Raw genomic sequence first — 21,049 nt, 5'->3', positions numbered from 1 at the left:
GATTTCGTCAGTCTCAATTCTGCATTTTATGTAAAAATATGTAGCCATGTCATTAATATATTCAACCACCGGTGCCAATCAGATGTGGATACTTAAAATTTATAAAGATCAACTGCAAAATCTTCAATCACAATCTTTTCATTTTTGCTGTAAAATCAAAACTTTTGATATCTCAATTGAAAGATTTAACGCATCGTATCCGTAGACAAATATTTTTATTTTTAAAAAATTGGAATCAATCGTAGATACAAATTTCTTATTGTAAGTCTATTTTTTTTTACTTTTTGAAGAACCGCACTGATTAGAAAACAAACGAATATAGCAAGGATTGTATCATCAAAAATGCTAGACTTTTTTATATTCATTATATGTTGAGTTTGATGGATTGACAATACAAAAATTGATTCAACAAAAGGACGAACAACTGAAATGAACATGACACATGCCAAATTGTTTACATTTGCTCAAAGGTGTGACGCCTCACGATATATTGTATATTTGTAAAGCTGAAAACGTAAAAGAAAATGCCATTTATGGCGAAGAAAAAAACGAGGAAAGGAAGAAAAAAAAATATTTTAGAAGATTTTCCAAATTTGAGAAAATAGTGGCAACAAATTCATAATATTTCATGCATATACGTAACATCTTGCATATCATAGACCTCTAAACTTACCAGTACATTTATAGGCATCAGTAACATCTTGTATATCATAGAACTCTAAACTTACCTGTACATTTATAAACATCAGTAACATCTTGTATATCATAGAACTTTACATTTACCTGTACATTTATAGACATCAGTAACATCTTGCGTATCATAGAACTCTAAACTTACCTGTACATTTATAAACATCAGTAACATCTTGTATATCATAGAACTTTACATTTACCTGTACATTTATAGACATCAGTAACATCTTGCGTATCATAGAACTCTACACTTACCTGTACATTTATAGGCATTAGTAACATTTTGTATATCATAGAACTCTACACTAATCTGTACATTTGTAAGCATCAGTAACATCTTGTATATCATAGAACTTTACATTTACCTGTACATTTATAGGCATCAGTAACATCTTGTGTATCATAGAACTCTACACTAATCTGTACATTTGTAAGCATCAGTAACATCTTGTGTATCATAGAACTCTACACTTACCTGTACATTTATAGGCATCAGTAACATCTTGTGTATCATAGAACTCTACACTTACCTGTACATTTGTAAGCATCAGTAACATCTTGTATATCATAGAACTTTACATGTACCTATACATTTATAGGCATCAGTAACATCTTGTATATCATAGAACTCTACACTAATCTGTACATTTGTAAGCATCAGTAACATCTTGTATATCATAGAACTTTACATTTACCTGTACATCTATAGGCATCAGTAACATCTTGTGTATCATAGAACTCTAAACTTACCTGTACATTTATAAGCATCAGTAACATCTTGTATATCATAGAACTTTACATTTACCTGTACATTTATAGGCATCAGTAACATCTTGCGTATCATAGAACTTTAAACTTACCTGTACATTTATAGGCATCAGTAACATCTTGTATATCATAGAACTCCTAGCTTACCTGTACATTTATAAGCATCAGTAACATCGAACTTTACATTTACCTGTACATTTATAGGCATCAGTAACATCTTGCGTATCATAAAACTCTACACTTACCTGTACATTTATAGGCATCAGTAACATCTTGTATATCATAGAACTCTACACTTACCTGTACATTTGTAGGCATCAGTAACATCTTGTATATCATAGAACTCTAAACCATCAGCTGAATCCGCCAAAAACTCTAATCTTTGATCTTTAAACTGAATAGTTTTTTTACCATTGGTTGAAAAAGCCTGAAAAGCATAAATTGCTAATAAGTCCCGTATCAAATGATGTCATTGAACACCAAACTAACGTGTATACATATATCATACCGGTATACAACAAACATACAATACAATCTAAAATTTGTCATGTAGTGCAAAAGAAGACACATTAGTAGATATAGATTCCACATCTACAAAGAGCATATTACGATATTTCTCCAACCGAGACAGTTAAATTATAATATTTAAAGCGCGAAGCTTGTGGAGCTTTTCAAATAATTAAAATTTAACTGGTGAGAGTGGAGAAATATCGTAATACACGAGTTACAGTGGTGGAATCTATTTCTCTTATGATTTTTATCCTTCCTTTTTAAAGATTTAAAGAAAGTTGGGTACTTTTGATGTGACGTCAGGTATGGTCGCCTTTTTAATGACGTCATAATAAGAAAATGCAAAAGAAAACAAGAAAATTTAACGTCGCAATTAAACTTCAACCAATCATTTGCCGAGAACAGATTTTTCACTAGTTAGGAGAAATATTTTTCTCACACCGGTCAGAAAATAGCACAAAAATTAGAGAAAATATCTTCAATATGTACTTTGATTGTTTATGTAATATTTTAGTTTCAACAAACTATTCACCTTGGTCCACATCTTTTTTACTCATATTTTTTTTCTTAAACTGTAGACATACTTACATACAAACTGTACTGCATGGCTGATTCTGCATCATAAGGATTATTGTCTTGTGTGTTAGCCTTCACCATGTTGTTATTGTTCCGTCCTTTCTTTACGTTTGGCCATTCTATTGTGATGTAGTTATCACGATCAGCTCTAGATTGTTCATGTTTTCCTCCAATGGCATGTAACATTTCATGAACAGATGTACCAACCTGTAAATAAAGCATTTTCTTAATTTTAACTTGATAATTATTGGACAAGAAAAAATAATAAAAAAAAAACCAAATGTGATGAAATTGTTGAAATGTATATATTACTTACAAAAGACACCCTTTGTTCTTAGTGATGGTCACCAGTGTTACTACTAATGAGTGCATACACTTTTGTAAAGAAATATATTTTAGCTTCCGATTTGACATATAACGTTTATATACCTATATGGAGTTATTTTCTTTCGTGGAATTAACCCGGACGATACCATGTTTCAATGAAATATGCTCCAATGCATAAAATCCTTGGTAAAAATTTACTACAAAATTATATTTGTCTAAATTATATTCATTTGGTAGTTTTTTATTGCCCATTGGGAATCTATTTTCTAAAGTTCAATCTCTGATAGGTGTAAATAAAATCGTCATTGCCCGCATTTGAATTTTAAATTTTTTGTTTGTTAAAAATTTGAAATGAAACAACATACTAGTAGTTATTAAAACTATTTAAACACGTGCAAAACATTGTGATAATTGGTCTTCTGAATGGAGTTGCATGCATTTCATTGGACATACTTACACTTATACAACCTGGTTCTGCCAAGCCTAGATACTGTATGTTGTTTCTTTTAGGATTCACATTTCCAACGTAGGACCAACAACCTCTGAAAATTCAAGAATACGAGACTTAAAATATTTTGGTTTTTTTTCGCTCTTTTTTTTTTAAGGGAGGATGTTGTTTGTTTGGTTAGGTTCTTTTTGGGACTGTTTGTTTGTTGTTGTTTCGTCTCGGGGGATGTAACTGTGTGGTCACAGGCAAGAAAATGTTGCATTTTCATCAAGTTCAATCATAGTATTGTACATACAGAAATCCACCAGTTGTATCTTACTAATAAACACAGTGACGGTAGTTGATCTGGGTTTGATCAATTCTTTAGTGAACAAGACCGAGTCTGGATTTAAATCACGGGTGGTGCAAGCATAGCACTAGACAGTTTACCTGTCGATGCACCTGATCTTGCTCCTTTCAAAGTTCATACTGTTCCCTTAGTTTAGGGAAAAGGGGCAATTCAATTAAACAAGACAAAATCGAACGTAAGGATTTATTTAACATTTTCAAATGAAAAGTTAAAACAATGAATGAAAACTTTTGATTTTACATATCAAACCGTTCCTACATTCAATTACTTACTTTGCATTTATAAAGGTTATAACATTCTGGTGTCCGAGTTCTGTTGGGTTGAACAAGGGGTCAGAGGTTGTTACCCATTTGATACATGTAAAGTCATGAAACTGTTTAATGGCTTTGTTAATAACTGTTATAGAACTTGTGGCTGCAATTAAAAAAGCAAATGTTAAACAAATGGTATGTTTTTGACCAAATAAAAGATAATTAGATGTAAATTTCAGACGTTAATTCCTTTATTTTCATGAGAACCAATTTGTGTTAATAGAAGCACTATTATATTTTTGTTCACTCTTGATTCCTTGGTTATGAGAAAAAGCATGCGCGTGTATATAAATAAAGGCAACAGTAGTATACTGCTGTTCAAAACTCATAAATCCATGGACAAAAAACAAAATCGGGGTAACAAACTAAAACTGAGGGAAACGCATTTAATATAAGAGAAGAACAACGACAAAACACAATCCTATCAGAATACCAAATAGAACATCAAAACCAAATACACGAATTTTGGATACATATATAAGAGTCTAAAGAAATAACCAACAAGCAAATTAATATAAGTCGGATCGTCTAAAACGAACAATACTGCACAAACCGAAATATAATAGGAAGTATATGGAAAAACCACCATTTTGTGATTAGAAAGTAAAGAAAATGATAGAATTGTAAAATAAATTAGAAAAAGACAGCTTTGAGACAATGCTTTGAGGTAGCAAAACACAGTAAAGAGTTTAGTTTCGCATTTTGGCCCCGGTGGATTTTTCAAACATGAAAGTTATTGTGTAATAAAATTAATTTTTAGACAGCTGAGTACTTATTTAGCCTTCAAACATTAAGATTATTTTTTTATCATGTTTTATTGGTTATTCTGTTTGACTCTTAGTATTTTCATAGCTAGACAAGCCATCGGTCCAGAAATAAATGTAATGTTTACAAACACTTTTTTTCTACTCGAAGTTTTTGACGCAATTTTAGAACTTCGTACTTTATTTGGCCTTTTTAACTTTTTTGGATTCGAGCGTCACTGATGAGTCTTTTGTAGATCAAACGCGCGTATGGCGTATATACTAAATTTAGTCCTGCTATCTATGATGAGTTTATTTACAACCACTGGGTCGATGCCACTGCTGGTGGAGATTTATTTCCCCGAGGGTATCACAAGCTTATTAGTCAGCACTTTTTGTGCTGACATGAATTGTCATTGATATGGTTATATTTATAAATTTACTGTTTACAAATTTTTGAATTATTTGAAATACTAAGGCTTTTCTTCCTCAGGCATAGATTACTTTAGCTGTATTTGCCAAAAAGTTTAGGAATTTTAGTCCTCAATGCTCTTCAACGTCGTATTTTATTTGGCCTTTTTAACTTTTTTGGATTCGAGCGTCACTGATGAGTCTTTTGTAGACGAAACGCGCGTCTGGCATATATACTAAATTTAGTCTTGGTCTATGATGAGTTTATTTACAAAACAAATGAGACGAAAGACATATAATTTTCATTGGATTAACTGAAAGATATATGTATACAGCTTCAGAAAAGGTATTACTTCAAGCGATTGAAATTCTACTTTTAGTCAAATTGTGGGGAAATATGTGACATCTTTTCCCCACTTTTTGCAATATTTTATAGCAAATAAATGCAGATTGTTGCCATGGATACACCCAAAAGACACTATATTTTACCATTTTATATAAAGGATATGGAAGATTTTGATTCCATGCATATGCACATATATGACACAAACAGTAAGCTTGATATTGCAAGAAAGCAATGAAAAGGGGATGGTAAAATTCATGAGGGAAAATTTAGATATTTTTTCCTAACTGTTTATTGCTACCTGAGAATATCAGAAAGAAAAGATAGGATCACCGTACGTTTTTTGAAGCTAAAAATACAAAATAGGAAAAATCCGTGTAGATTCCTTCAGAAAATCCACTGTTTTAGAGTTACCTCCCCTAAAAAAGCCAATTTAAAAACATTTAAAAACAACCAAAAATAATCTACACTTGTAAAAATATTAATATTCATAAGTTATATTCCTATAAATTGGTTCTTTTAAATGAAAATTCACATTTAATATCTTCATTCCTGCATCACAATTTTGCTAACTAGATAGAAAATCTGGACCTGAGGTTCTCTGTTCTTTACAATTCAGGTGACGGAAGACACCCATAGTGATACCACCATAAATTGGCATATACAAGTAACATAAACTTGCCATAATAATATTTAACAAAGTAAATGTTTTGACAGATTTCAATTAATCTGACAGAAATAGTGAAATATTATCTTCATTTGCATTTTATACCAAATTTGACAGGATATTAAACATTTCAAAAAGATGATTTGGCCATTGTTTCACCAAAACTAGTTTGTTTCAACGAAAGTTCTAGTGTTATTACTGCCACTGAAAAATTACTTTGTAAAACTGCCCTACTCTCCGTGACTAATAGTTTTCAAATTTGGAAAAAGAATTACGTATTAAACATGCATGTTATATTCTCCATAGGGAGCAACTAGTGACACTATGAATACAAGTGTTGTAAAAAGAGTTCAGTACTTACACATGTTATATATTCTATAAGGAACAATTCTTTTTTTCCAAAGATAATTTGTATTAGTGTAAAAATTTCTCTTTCTTGAGCCGGAATCTTCCTGGAAAATATATATTATGCCATATGGTATTATGTCAAGAATCATCAAATTTTATCAATGTGGATTTTGACGTTGCGAATTGGATGAAATAAGAGACAGAAATCCCTTAATAATAAATGTTGTCATTTTCATATTCAGTCATATAAATCACTCCATGAGGCGATATCAAAAACTGATGAGTCAACATTTCAATCCTGGTATCTATGATGAGTTTATATATTCTGTTTATTAGTAATTTATATTTTTTTATAGTATCACGGTTTTGTTTAAAAGACGTGAAGCCATAATATGCACCGTTAGCTGTCTTTAATCTGATTTTTTTACAAATAAATGACTACGTCCTACTTATTTAGACAGGTATAAGCTTCTAAGATATTAATGAGACGGATATAAGCTTCTAATAGCTATCAAAGGTACCAGGATTATAATTTATTACGCCAGACGCGCGTTTCGTCTACATAAGACTCATCAGTGACGCTCAGATCAAAATAGTTGTAAAACCAAACAAGTACAAAGTTCAAGAGCATTGCCTTAATATTTTTACATTTCTATTTTTATAGCAACATTAATGTTACAATAATTTCAATACGGTACGATACAGATATTATTATCAATATTTGATTTCACATTGATACCAAAATCTTTACTCACTGAATCTAATTCAAGTTCTGCTATCTGTTCTGGGATAAGTTTATGCGAGTCGTGTGAATCCCCGTACGTCTTGGCACTATCTTCTGGATGAAGTCCCTGAACCTGTTAATTATAATTACATTTAATCGGATTATTGTGCAATCTGTTCTGGTATAAGTTTGTGTGAGTCGTGGGAATCACAGTACGTCTTGGTGCTATCTTCTGGATGAAGTACCGAAACCTGTTAATTATAATTACATTTAATCAGATTATTGTGCTATCTGTTTTGATATAAGTTTGTGTGAGTCGTGGGAATCCCCGTACGTCTTAGCACTGTCTTCTGGATGAAGTCCTTGAACCTGTTTATCATAATTACATTTAATCAGATTATTGCGCTATTTGTTCTGGTATAGGTTTGTGCGAGTCGTGGGAATCGCCTTAGATCTTAGCACTGTCTTCTTGATGAAGTCCCTGAACCTGTTTATTATAATTACATTTAATCAGATTAGTGTTCTATCTGTTCTGGTATTAGTCTGTGTGAGGCGTTGGAATCACCATAAGTCTTGTCACTATCTTCTGGATGAAGTCCCTGAACCTGTTTATTATAATTACATTTAATCAGATTATTGTTCTACCTCTTCTGGTATAAGCCTATGTGAGTCTAGGTATTCACCGTACGTATTGGCCCTATCTTCTGGATGAAGTCCCTGAAACTGTTGATTATAATTACATTTAATCAGATTATTGTGCTATTTGTTCTGGTATAAGTATGTGTGAGTCGTGGGAATCCCCGTACGTCTTGGTGCTATCTTCTGGATTTAGTCCCTGAACCTGTTAATTATAATTACATTTAATCAGATTATTGTTCTATCTGTTCTGGTATAAGTCTATGTGAGTCGTGGGAATCACCGTACGTCTTAGCGCTATCTTTTGGATGAAGTCCCTGGACCTGTAAATTATAACTACATTTAATCAGATTATTGTGCTATCTGTTCTGGTATAAGTCTGTGTCAATCGTGGGAATCCCTGTACGTCTTGGCGCTATCTTCTGGATGAAGTCCCTGAACCTGTTTATTATAATTATATTTAATCAGAGTATTGTTCTATCTTTTCTGGTATAAATCTGTGTGAGGCGTGGGAATCACCGTACGTCTTGGCACTATCTCCTGGATGAAATCCCTGAACCTATTTATTATGATTACATTTAATCATCTGTTCTGGTATAAGTCTATGTGGGTCGTAGGAGTCCCCGTACTTTTTAGCGCTATCTTTTGGATGAAGTCCCTGAACCTGTAAATTATAATTACATTTTAACAGATTATTGTGTTATCTGTTCTGGTATTAGTCTGTGTGAGTCGGTGGAATCTCCGTACGTTTTAGCACTTTCTTCTGAATGAAGTCCCTGACTCAGTAAATCATAATTATATTTTATCATATTATTGTGCTATCTGTTCTGGTATAAGTCTTAGTGAGTCGTAGGAATCCCTGTACGTCTTGGGCTATCTTCTGGGTGAAGTCCCTGAACCTGTTAATCATAATAACGTTCAATTCCATATATCGTAACTACAATCATTCCCCCTTTTCCAGAATGTGATTTATGACTTGGTTTGTACTAACATGAGCAACAGGACAGTGCCACATGTTGACCAGGGTCTGCGCTTACACTTTCAGAGCACATTAGATAACCCTAGTTTTTGTTTGGGTTCGTGTTGCTCAATAGTTAGCCTTATATGTTGTGTTTTGTGTACTATTGTTTGTCTGCTTGGATTTTTTTTTCTTTTTTCAGCCATATAAGTTTATTTTCGACTTTTGAGAGTTAATGTCCCTTTGGTATCTTTCGCCTCATTTTTTTAATTAGTATTTTCTCTTTATAACTGGTTTCAGTATCTTCTTAAGAATTCAAACTTCTAAAGAGTACCGTTTGCACTATTCCATGCTATTTTCATTAATGTTTAATGGATGAAAACAAACTGATTGAACATTGCAAATTTTATGAAATAGTGAAAACAATTACTTTTGTTATCTTGATGCTTATTTGGTAACACATTTCGTATGGTTATTTATGTACTTTTCAGAGTTTTTTTTAGCAATTAGAATTGATCTGAAATGAAAATGTTTTTTGCTAAGGTTAGATGGTCCTGTCTTTCAGTGACTTGAGTTTCAAGAATACATCTTTTACACATTGAAGTTTGACTTTTAATTGTGCTATGATAAGTGCATCAATTCAATTGTTTACGTAACAAAGACTGTCAATCGGTGCATTATGATTGCGAGAACAAAAGGGCCAACTGTTAAAAGAATAAAGAACAGCATTCAACGAACTGTTCATTTTGTCTGATACCACAAAACTTCGAGATCTTGTTGGATTGCTGTATCTATAACATTTATTTTCTTATTTCAAGCTACTCAAATCGTGTTTAGGTTCATTTCACCCGAAGTCCAAATTATTAAACATGTACAAATACTTACAAGATGAGGATGTCCATTGTTCTCAATTTCCATACCTTCAAGCAGGTTAGATACAGGGTCGTCTGGGTCAATAGCCTAAAATAAATTCAACAAGATAGATGATTCCTCTTTAAATAGTTCATCTGTAATCAAATTGTCAGATCTAAGGATATATTTGAATTCCGTAAAAAAATCGAATAAAGAAGCTATAATTCTTAGTGGTGAAACATGCACACAAAGAAAAAAATCTGAAAATGAAATTTGCAGTAAAATTGTATTAAACAAATTTAGACAAATTTTCTTTTTCTACATTTCAGAAAATGTGAAACTCAATTATCAAAGTGAAAATATAAAGATTGTTTAGCATATTGAAAATCTATAGAAGCCAATCTACACTTAATTGTTAATAGAAAATCTAATTATTTCACTAATGTTGCCTGCAAAATTTCTTCAAAATGACCAAAACAATTAATGAAAAGCTGAAAACCAAACCATATCTATATCTACACGAAGACCTAAGCTTTTCATCAATAAGAACTGAATTCATGTATCATCTTGTTTCGACAAAGGGACGTTTAGCGGCTGAATTCATGTATGCAATTACCCTACAGGCTTGGGATGAATTTGACAAGTAAGGGAAAATTCAAAAAGCTAACCTCTGTTTTGGCGTTATAATCAAACATCAACTAACGCGTTAATGTCCATGTGTTCTCAATGTATTTGTAAAAATGTCGATTCCCCAAAAAAATATTTTTTTAAATCCATTTTATCAACCAAGAGGGGCGTGAAGAAAGGGTATCTGCACGAAAGAACGGGAAATAAAATTGCCATTTCACGATGAACGAACAATTAAAAATTTCTTGTACGTTGATCTTTTTACCGATTTCACGAAACACGGTGAATAACGAACCTTTTTCACGGCTGCACGTGAAATAAAAATGGCAAAACACGTTGCACGAAAATAAACCTTTACCATCCTCAACCAAAATTAAATGAAAAATTTACCAAACGTTCACGAGAATTGCTTTCAATCTGACATATCATTCAAGATATGTCTTGCAGCCTTCCCATCGAAATAATATGAATTCCGATGTCTTGCAGCCTTCCCATCGAAATAATATGAATTCCGATATTTTTTATAAGATTGTCATTTAAAGGAGAATCGATTCTCAAATTCATCTGTTTCCTACAAAACAAAATATAAGATTTAAAAGCAATCTTATATACCTCAGGATGATCTACAGGTAATTCTTCTGCGTCCTCTTTTTCATTTTCATTTGTCGTTCTCCATTCGTTGATTTTCTCTGTCAACAACCTTTCCTTATCTGGAAACGTGGTCATGCTTTCTTCAGTTTTTCTTGCATTAACCTTGCCTGATCTGTCAAGATATGTTTGGGCGGTATGCAACTTATGGCCAAGTCTTTCTTGTGGATCCTAACAAAATACAATTTCCATCCAACATAAAATTTTAAAACAAAATTTAAACCAGAAACAGAACGTTAGAAGAATAGGACATAATTAGTAAATTAGAATTTCTAAGAATCAACACCGATTGACATCAATGGTTGATTATACTAGATCACAATATTTATGAAAGCAATCACGGCTTTGTGACGTAAAATACATTAGCCCAGCATGAATACTTTTGACCCAAACATATCACCGACGTCCAAAATGTTTAAATCGACGTTGAAACGATTAACCCGAGCTTATCAACTTCCGCTTTGCTTGTGAAACAATGAAAACAAATGTTTCTATCTTGTAAAATACGCTAATACAAGCCGATAATTCGATTATCTGGTTGTCTGTATATTTATATTGTAAAATATCTGCTGCTTGCCACAAGATGAAGCCTTTTTGAACTAGTTCGCTACGCTCACTTGACCAAAATTTATCACATTGTGACTCGCAGCTGATATCTAACGATATCAACATGCAAACAACCCGACAATCGGTACTTGTCAGGATTGTTGGATTTCTAGTATATTGATGAGATATTTTCATGTTCTCCTTTGAGTTTATATCATTGAAGAGAAAACATTTTCGCAATTTGCTAGAATTTCCCCTTTCATGAATGATGTAGGAATTTATGTTGGAGTCCCAGATTTTGATGCGAATTCAAACTTCAAATAATGATTTTTGCACATCAATCAATAATTACAATATATTAACTAAATGTATGCCTCATTGGTTATAGTAAATTCATTAATGGTACCAATTTTAATCAGATGCGCATTTCGACGACTTACTCCTCGGTAATGCAAGACGTCAAAATATTTAAAATTCCGAATCCTTATACAAACCTTAAAGAACTGATCAAACCAAAAAGTACCATAAAATAAATCCAAACCTTTATTCTATCGTAATCATTCATCTCCCTTTCATCCGCTCCCTGTGAAGCTCTTTCTATTTCTTCTTCATCATCACTATTTTCTTGTTCCTCCTAAAAACAGTTATGTAGAAAAATCAAAACACAAACAGTGAAAGCAAATCGTTTTCCTTTCTTTATATTTCATGATTTTTTTTTTAAACAAACATTTAAGTAGGTCAAACTATCACTAAAGTGTTTCATGATCTTAATTACATAGTAAAGACATAGTTAAAACAATTTTTATTCAAAAACTGTATCTGCAAAAGGTAACCAAAAACCGTTGAACATGTGTTTTTCATCATCTTTACCTTCATTTCTTCTTCTGTGTGCAGAGAAGTCTTCCTTGCTTCTTCTGCCTCCTTTTGATCTTTTCCTTCCTGTAAAATATGTTATTATATATGTGACTTTTTGTATATTGAGAATATCCCTTTCGTAACAATGCAAAATGGTCAAATAAAATAAAATTGAGAAAAAAAAATTAGTATCAAATCAGGAAAAAAAGTGTTTGTTCTAAATGGTATTATCAAATTATCTAGCGTATATGACAGTTTTGAAAAGATTGGTTTACAGCAAATTGCTTTAACATTTTTATGTTTTTTGAATAGAAATCTAGATGTCAAAATTGCCTTATTCTGCGTTAATAAAAAAAAAAAGTAAAACCAAATTAACATGATTAATTACATAAAATTTATATACCTATTTGGAATAAATAAATATTTTGTGAATTGTAAATCGTACCATGTGTGTTTTGTTGTTGATTGACTGTAGTTTCTAAGCTTGCCCTTTAGTCAGATTGGCTAGTTGTCTCGTTGACCCATGGTGACCAGTATATGTTTACATCCTAACCTTTTTATCATTCTGAATAGATTTCACATTTACAATCATACTAAATCCCTTTGTTTTAATATTGTTATTACATTATGGTTTACTGAAATGATATTCTGTTGTCTAACAATACTTATGTTTGGTTGTTGTCTTGTCCTTGCATCTTGTATCATAAGTCTGCTCTCTAGCAGTTCTATCATTTGATTGCTGCCTTTGAACCTGCATGTTATCTTTTTAAGCTTCACAGTTTATTATTGTTTTGGTATGTCGTACTTACATATTCTTTCATTCAGGTTATTTGTCTTTTAAGTGCATTATATCATATTAAGTTGTGTCTAGTACTTACATTCTCGTTTAAACTGTGTTATAGTACTGCATGTACGTGCTAGATATTTTTTAACATATAATACTTACATTTGTTCGTTCTTTTAGAAGCTGTTCTAGTTCATTCAAATTATTTACATCTTTGGTATTTCCTGAAAAACGAAATTTTAGTGCATGTGATTTTCCGAATTTTCTATCTATCCCACCAAGTGCATCTAAGCCAACCAAGACTAGTCGATATCAAGCTTTTATACACTATAAGTCTCAAAAAAGGTCCCTGCACATAGCCTCTTTAATAAATTTGACTCTTTCAAAATCACGGAAGTCAAATAATTTTGAATGTGATTAAAATGGCCATGAATATTGTTTTCATTGAGGAAGGGCTTTCAAACTTAAAAATATATATATATACAAATATATGTACACATGTCAAAAAACCCAAATGTCATTGGCGATATCATTGAGGTCTTTTGTGCACATACATCAATTAAAAAAGCGATATCAACGTTTTAAATGTAACTTAAAGCTAGTAAATATGTTCGTAATTTAATTGATCCTTAACATTTAACTTTTATTGAAGTTCGACAAAGATAAATATGCGCATTATAAGCAACGTAAAATTTCCCAAATAAAATCGTTTCAACACCTATGTTATATAAACCCGTTTCATTAATTAACATTATAGACTTATACTCCATATGTGAATAACCAAGCGGAATTCTAAACGAAGTTTACAACTTGTTCACCGGGATTCTCCAGACTTCGAAAATGCTTGCAACTAGCATACCTTACTGACATTGTCCGATCAAATGTTCAAAAAAACTCTCTCAGACAAAGTTGACCTTACATGTAACTTGAGGTCCCTTTTGGGCATATTTACTTTTCACATGTTTCTGTACTTATTCATCTTTTGCTTTCACATATTTTGCTGTTAGTGTTCCTGATTAAGTCAAATTCAATGTGATTGGGTTATTGATTGGTAAATAAGACGGTGTCAATAGAATAATATGCGAATGTCATACAAGTGAGCGGTTTAGCAAGCTATTAAACTAGGTTTAATCCATTTTTTCTAGCTAAACAATGGCTGCACCAAGTCAAGAATATGAAAATTGTAATCCATTCGTTTGATGCGTTTGAGCTTTTGATTTTGTAATTTAATTAAGGTCTTTCCGTTTTGAATTTTCCTCGGACTTCAATTTTTTTTTGGTTACTTGTTTTACAAAAACTTATTCTTATACAAGTAAAGACTATTGTTAACATGCTGTTTAACCTATAATATGAAATCAAACAGACCTAGAAAAAATCAATTGCACGCGAATAGCTATCTATTTATATCTATCTTTTTGCCGTGTTTTATGACTGTCAGAAGTCGGAAGGTCACTTTGATGGTTAGTTAGATTTCGTCTATACTCAAATAAACACGAAATGCTGGTACACATTTTGAGTTCAAGAATAGTAGATTATTTATTTCAGACGTTTTCTAGTTTTTATATACGTGTTATTATGTTATAAATGAAATATTAGAATTTGGGTGGATTCGGTGAACATGAATGTAACAGCAAAGGCCTCTTCCAATCACACAATGGCATTTATCATTTTATGTGGTAATTTTTTTTATAAATTTCCTGTTTACAAAACTTTGAATTTTTCGAAGAACTAGGGATTTTCTTGTCCCAGGAATAGATTAACTTAGCCGTATTTGGCACATCTTTTTGGAATTTTGGATCCTCAATGCTCTTTAACTTTGTACTAGTTTGGCTTTATAATTATTTTGATATGAGCGTCACTGATGAGTCTTATGTAGACGAAACGTGCGCCTGGCGTACTACATTATAATCCGGGTACTTTTGATAACTATTTACAATTAGTACTTTTTATTGTTTCTCACTTTTACAGGAATGTAAAACTTTTAAATATTCTCTATCACCATTACTTTTCTCTGCTGTAACATGCATCTGACTAATATGTTATTATCCTTCCGGAGCACCTGAGAGGTTCGTGTTGTTTATTCTTTAGTTTTCTATGTTGTGTCATGTGTACTGTTGTTTGTCTATTTCTCTTTTTCATTTTTAGCCATGGCGTTGTCAGTTGGTTTTAGATTTATGAGTTTGACTGTACCTTTGGTATCTTTTGTCCCTCTTTTACCTTTATGGTGTAGTAGGTGAACATTTAAAGGTGATTAATTCTTTTTAAATTGTAATTGACACCTTTTTAGAAACGAGCTACCACAGTCGGAATTAAAAATAGTTATTTACATCGTGTGTTTTGTTCATACATGTTTGTTAAAAATCGTTCTAACACAGATTCGATTGAATCTAAAGAATTACCGTGATCTATTCATGTAAATGTAATAATTTTAAGGTAGATCACAAGTATATATTTTTTGAGACAGAATTTTTTTATAATTTGCCAAAATAAAGATTTTACTATGCTCTTTTCAAAAATTAAGTAAAAAGAATAGGTCACCGTGCTATTTTTCAAGCTATGAGTCGTTGAAAATAGCCAAAATTTGGTTAGTTTGTTCATATAAAAACACATTAGTGTGCATAAAAAAAATTCTATGAAATAGAATTTTGAAATAAATTGTGAGAAGAAAGGTTTTATAATATGTTTTAAGAAAATAAAAAGAAATTTTGTACTAAAAGAGTTATCTCCCCTTAAATGGCTTATTGTATTTTTTTTTATTTTAAAACCAAAAAATTGATATTTGTTAAAATATTTTGTATAATACGATTAATTAACAAGTTTTCTTCAAATAGAAAAAACAGTCTAACTATTGAATTGCAAATCTGTGTCTAAATTTGCAGAGTTAGGCAAATAACTAGACCGATTTTGTACTGTAATTGTACAATCCAAGATGGCGGTATACCATCAATCTACCTTAAGACATTGTATGGACTATCAATAGATTGTTGGTTATGTTCTGTTGTCTTTGATATAGTTGCTTCAACTTTAATCTGGTTTATTTTGAAACTAAAGAATAACTCAAAATAATAACAGGATTGTTTTTTTAAACAAATGTTTAAATTACTTTGTATAAATGCATGACGCAAAAAAAAAAATATTCATTATCAAAAGTTGTATGTACTTATTCAAAATCATAGAAACTACATACCTGTTGATGGGACATTTAAATTATATCTTTGGGCATAATATTATGGTAACACAATCCTTTTTTCTCTCGATAAGATTTGTCATGCAAGGGTCATCCGATACATCCGTTCATGCAATTTAATATAAAGACAACTTTATTTGTAATCAAATACTTGTTGTAAAACAAAAATGGTTTATAGTTTAACAATTGAATTTTTTTCTAAAGATTTTATATTTTCCCATATGTTCTTAGTGGACTAATATAAAAGTATTTTCTTCCTTCCTTTTTACTATATCTCATTAGTATAGTACCATTTAGTACTAACAAATCATTGAAAATATCAAGCCTATATTTGGTTATTTGTCTGTATGAAATAAATATTACACAGATCATTTTTTTTTAATAATTACATTACATATACATTTTTAATTACAATACGTTATTCTGATGTGCTAACATCAATCTCGCGTCATTATGAAATTTACCTTCATTTCAAAATGAAATGTAATATGCATGATGATTCGAGCTTCCACGATAAAGTACACAGGAAAATTAAAGAAAAACTTTACAGAAATCGTGTGTTTAGGATTCACCTAAAATAATGTAATTATAAGTATTGAAAGCTACTCTTAGTCATTTCCGCCCTTCATACAAATGTACATCGGCCAATATAAAAAAGAAGATGTGGTATGATTGCCAATGAGACAACTATCCACAAAAGACCAAAATAACACAGAAATTAACAACTATAGGTCACCGTACGGCCTTCAACAATGAGCAAAGCCCATACCGCACGTTTTATATTACAACCAAATAAATTTACAAAAAGAAGCGGTTAGTTCTTAACTGCAATTTTTTTCTTCATATATATCATTGAATAAAAATGTTATATTTCAAGTAATATCAACACAGTTATGGCCTTCTAAAAGTACTGTAAATAAACAACATAGGCAGCATACTATGCTTAATATTATTATAGATATATCATAAACATTTTAAAAGCATACATCTGCTCATGCAGTATGTATATTGTGAACGTGCACGGGCGTAATGTACCACTTGAGATAATATATTAATTCCATGCGATGGGACCTAAAATTAGTTACTTATGATAAAATGAAAAGTTAGTGATTGGAAAGTTGAAATCTTCAGATGTGTCATATATTCCAATTTGAAAGCATTCATGGATATCACCATCGATGTAAATATGAAGCAGAACATTAGTTTCGGTAGTATTCTATATGTTCACTGGGATTTATGTGATATACGTCCTCACTAGCATGTAAGTTCTGGGGTGACAAGACATTGCAAGCTGTTGTACTTCTACTTTTTGTCTTCCAGGAGGCGATAGATAATTTAATTAATTGTTTACCAGTTTGACAAGCGGGCTATATATTGTTCTGTTAAAAGATTACTGAGTTTAGATACCCAGTATAACGACGGGAGTTTTATTGTCTTTCTTTTAATACAAAAAGGAAGAAGTACGGATTTGTGAATTTCTGGAAACCGCGAAAGCATAGTAACAAAACTTACTCCTTCGGAATCATGTGTATGCATTATACGACAAATGATGAATTGGATAACGCAGACACAAATACAAAATGATATATCAATTTGAATGATGTCGATACATAATTCCAAAAGATGATAGATTTTAGTAACACGGATGCGGTCGCACAATTCAAAAAGGTAATACACTGAAATGATGTGGATGCATTAAAAAAACTTTTATTGCAAACACGTTATTTTTACAATATATCGTATAAATCTAACCTCATTTCAAAATTAGAATAAAACTATAATACTTACTAAAATACTGTGGTGGAATTTTATGCGAAGTGATCAAACATATAGTCCAAAATACAAACACATAAAACAGTGTTATTTTCATGTTGAAATTTATAGACAAATGATTTTTTTTGTTTGCTGTAGTATAAGTCTCTTCTTTCTTGTGGTTTTCGGTTACATCATTCTCTCTACAACTCTATTCTGACTGAAGGCACTATGAAGTTTTTAAAAATCTTGACTATATAGCCGGAACCATCCACCCGTGTACTAGCATTATTTAAAATGCTTTCGTTGCAAAAGAATAAGACGTAGGTGATTTAAATACATAGTCAAATGTGCGTTGTATTTATATAGTATTTCAAAATAGTGTGTCGAATAAACGCAAAAAGATATTTTTTTAGATATTGGCCATCTTATTTTACACTCTAAGTCATTTGTTTTGAAACCTATATTTTATTTTATTTAATTATTTTTTTCATATAAAATTGATGTTGATAATGATCGAACTTTATCATTTTACACATGTTGGTTTCTATGTGAGTATGTATTACATTCTATTCGAAATTTAAGCACAATATTTATGTCTATAACAACACATTCGATATGTATATATGTATATGTATATATATGTGTGTACTTTGATGAATCAACCTAATTATAATACCATTGTAAAATCTTACATTTTCAAACATGAAGAACTACAACTCGAACTATGATTTGTGTAAGTGCATTTTTTCCCATTGAATATGTCAAGAATTATATCTCAGCCTATCTCAATATACATGACTTCAGTATCAAGGGTCAGATTTTTTAATCTTGATTCTTTTGAAAATACCAGTTATCAGGTTCGCATGGCATCTGAATCACTAGTTACCCTCCACGTTAGTTTATGGTATAGTATGTCACTGTCATCCTTCAGCATATGTTTCCAAACTAGTATCCGTCCGCAGTTTCCAATTAAGAAAGAACTATCACTGAGATGTCGAAACGTTTGAGACGGTTAGTTTAGGTGCCGATATCAAGTAGTAATATCAGACAGCTGAAACAAATACATAATTAATTTTTTTAAACACAACGTTTTACAAAGTCAACAGTTTACATGGATATAGATATTATTGGTCGTAATTTTAATACAATGACTGGTTGTAGCCTTTAATGTGCAGTGTTTGTTTGCAGAAGCAATTACTTGGTAAAATATGCCGGAAAAACTTGAGTTTTAGTACTCACCAACTTTTTTAAAATTTCCTTTTCTTTATATAAATAACTTATATGAATGCATTTAATCTATCCAAGTTCATCACGTTTCCTTTTATATTTGAGATTTATATATCACGTGTCAATGTCAGTTTAAAAAAACCTTTTTTACTCTGATGACACAAAGGGTAAGACCTGTGGAAGAGGACCGGGAATGTGGATCATGAATCTAAATACAATTAAGACTGATAAATTTTCAAATGCATTTGAAACGTTTTGGGAAATATGTTACCTGGTGCAAGAGAATTGGTACCGTTAATTTTATTACGGTTATTTTTGCAGCGGAGAGCAATCAGCAATCAACTGATTTTATAAATACGAATAATGTGTAATTCAAATTAAGAACACTAAAAGGTGCATTTAAATTTCAAACTAGACCTATTTAAATGTACTAACATTATTTTGTCTATCGTATCTATGATAATTAAAGTCTCTACATATAATTTGCAATTCACTAAAATACGAATAATTATTATTGATTTTATTCATTCAAATGAATAGATTTCTATTGGAACCTTCAATTGTTAACATTTTTGAGATCTGAATATCGATAAACTGTTGTCGTCTACAATCAGTGTAAACAATATTTTATTGATTTTTACAATTATAAAAAAAAATAACTTAACAAAAATTAGTCAGTATTAAAAGAGAAATTACTATTGGTAACAATAATCAAATTTTCAACATTACAATATGAGTTAGAATTAAAAAGAAAGATTAACAATATTATTTGTAACAGTACATTACAAAATAAGTCAATATGAAAATGAAACTGAATAATATTTTTTGGACAGAAAGAAAAACAAAACTATTTAGTCTTATACAGACTTTATTTTATCCAGATTCATCTTTCCTTTTCGCAGTTGTAAAAAATATTTTTTCTAATAATAGTTATCAAAGGTACCAGGCTTATACGCCAGACACGTCTACATAAGATTCGTCAGTGACGCTCAGATAAAAATAAGTACAAACTTCAAGAACATTGTGGACCCAAAATTTAAAAAAAAATGTGCCAAATACGGCTACGCTAATCTATGCCTGGGATAAGAAGATCCTTAGTATTTCGAATAATTCACACTTTTGTAAAACATTTAAATTATAAAAATGAAAGGTGACTTGACCTTTGACATCTGGTTCAATGTTCTGAAGAATGACAACTCATTTAAAACCAGAAAAAAATAGGAAAATTATAAATAACGTTTTTGAAAGGTCGGTAACATATTCTTTTTATGGCTGAATTAGAACGAATACAAACAGCACTTTCTTTTTTGAATGTTTTAAAAAGGTAGGTTGCACAAATAATCTTTTCAACGCTAGACTAAGTACCTTTAAGAGAAAGGAATTTCTCCTCAATTTAATACCGTACTATGGTCCATGTTTTATACAGTTGGATAAAGGTATAAGAAGAGAGGACAAGGAAATTATAATATAACCACAGACAGCAACTGCAGAGATGCATCTGGTATAATGAAATAGCATTGTAAAGAAAATCCATCATCATGATCACAATGTTATTGGATTATTACATACCCTTTTTTTAATTACTAGTAGTGAATATGTAACCCCTCGGCCGAAAAAATAGTTTCATTGTACTATAATGCGCGTATATAACCATACCAGTTTGCTCCGTAAGTATTGCATCACGGGTATGAATAGAAACGATCATTGACAAATGACATCTGGAATTTCTTATCAGTCACGTGATTTTATCGAATAC

General features: G+C 31.2%; 1 protein-coding gene across 2 annotated transcripts in view; it reads right to left on the bottom strand.

The window, feature by feature from the left end:
• LOC139499493 (MAM and LDL-receptor class A domain-containing protein 1-like) overlaps positions 1-18,340 on the bottom strand; it is a 51,620-nt gene extending 33,280 nt beyond the window's left edge. The window contains exons 1-12 of one of the 2 annotated variants that reach the window (XM_071288193.1): positions 18,100-18,340; positions 13,287-13,348; positions 12,356-12,424; positions 12,027-12,119; positions 10,904-11,110; positions 9,698-9,772; positions 7,250-7,351; positions 6,508-6,598; positions 3,944-4,085; positions 3,332-3,416; positions 2,560-2,754; positions 1,762-1,888 (exon numbers count right to left, since the gene is read on the bottom strand). In XM_071288193.1, coding sequence (XP_071144294.1) covers positions 1,762-1,888; positions 2,560-2,754; positions 3,332-3,416; positions 3,944-4,085; positions 6,508-6,598; positions 7,250-7,351; positions 9,698-9,772; positions 10,904-11,110; positions 12,027-12,119; positions 12,356-12,424; positions 13,287-13,348; positions 18,100-18,181 — 1,330 coding nt within the window. In that variant the 5' untranslated portion in view covers positions 18,182-18,340. The remainder of the gene's footprint in view (positions 1-1,761; positions 1,889-2,559; positions 2,755-3,331; positions 3,417-3,943; positions 4,086-6,507; positions 6,599-7,249; positions 7,352-9,697; positions 9,773-10,903; positions 11,111-12,026; positions 12,120-12,355; positions 12,425-13,286; positions 13,349-18,099) is intronic. The other variant, XM_071288192.1, reaches the window with a different exon arrangement.
• Between the last annotated feature and the right edge of the window lie 2,709 nt (positions 18,341-21,049).

Source organism: Mytilus edulis, chromosome 12 (assembly GCF_963676685.1).
Source record: "Mytilus edulis chromosome 12, xbMytEdul2.2, whole genome shotgun sequence".
Lineage (NCBI taxonomy): Eukaryota > Metazoa > Mollusca > Bivalvia > Mytilida > Mytilidae > Mytilus > Mytilus edulis.
This window is presented reverse-complemented; position numbering and strand designations above follow the sequence as displayed.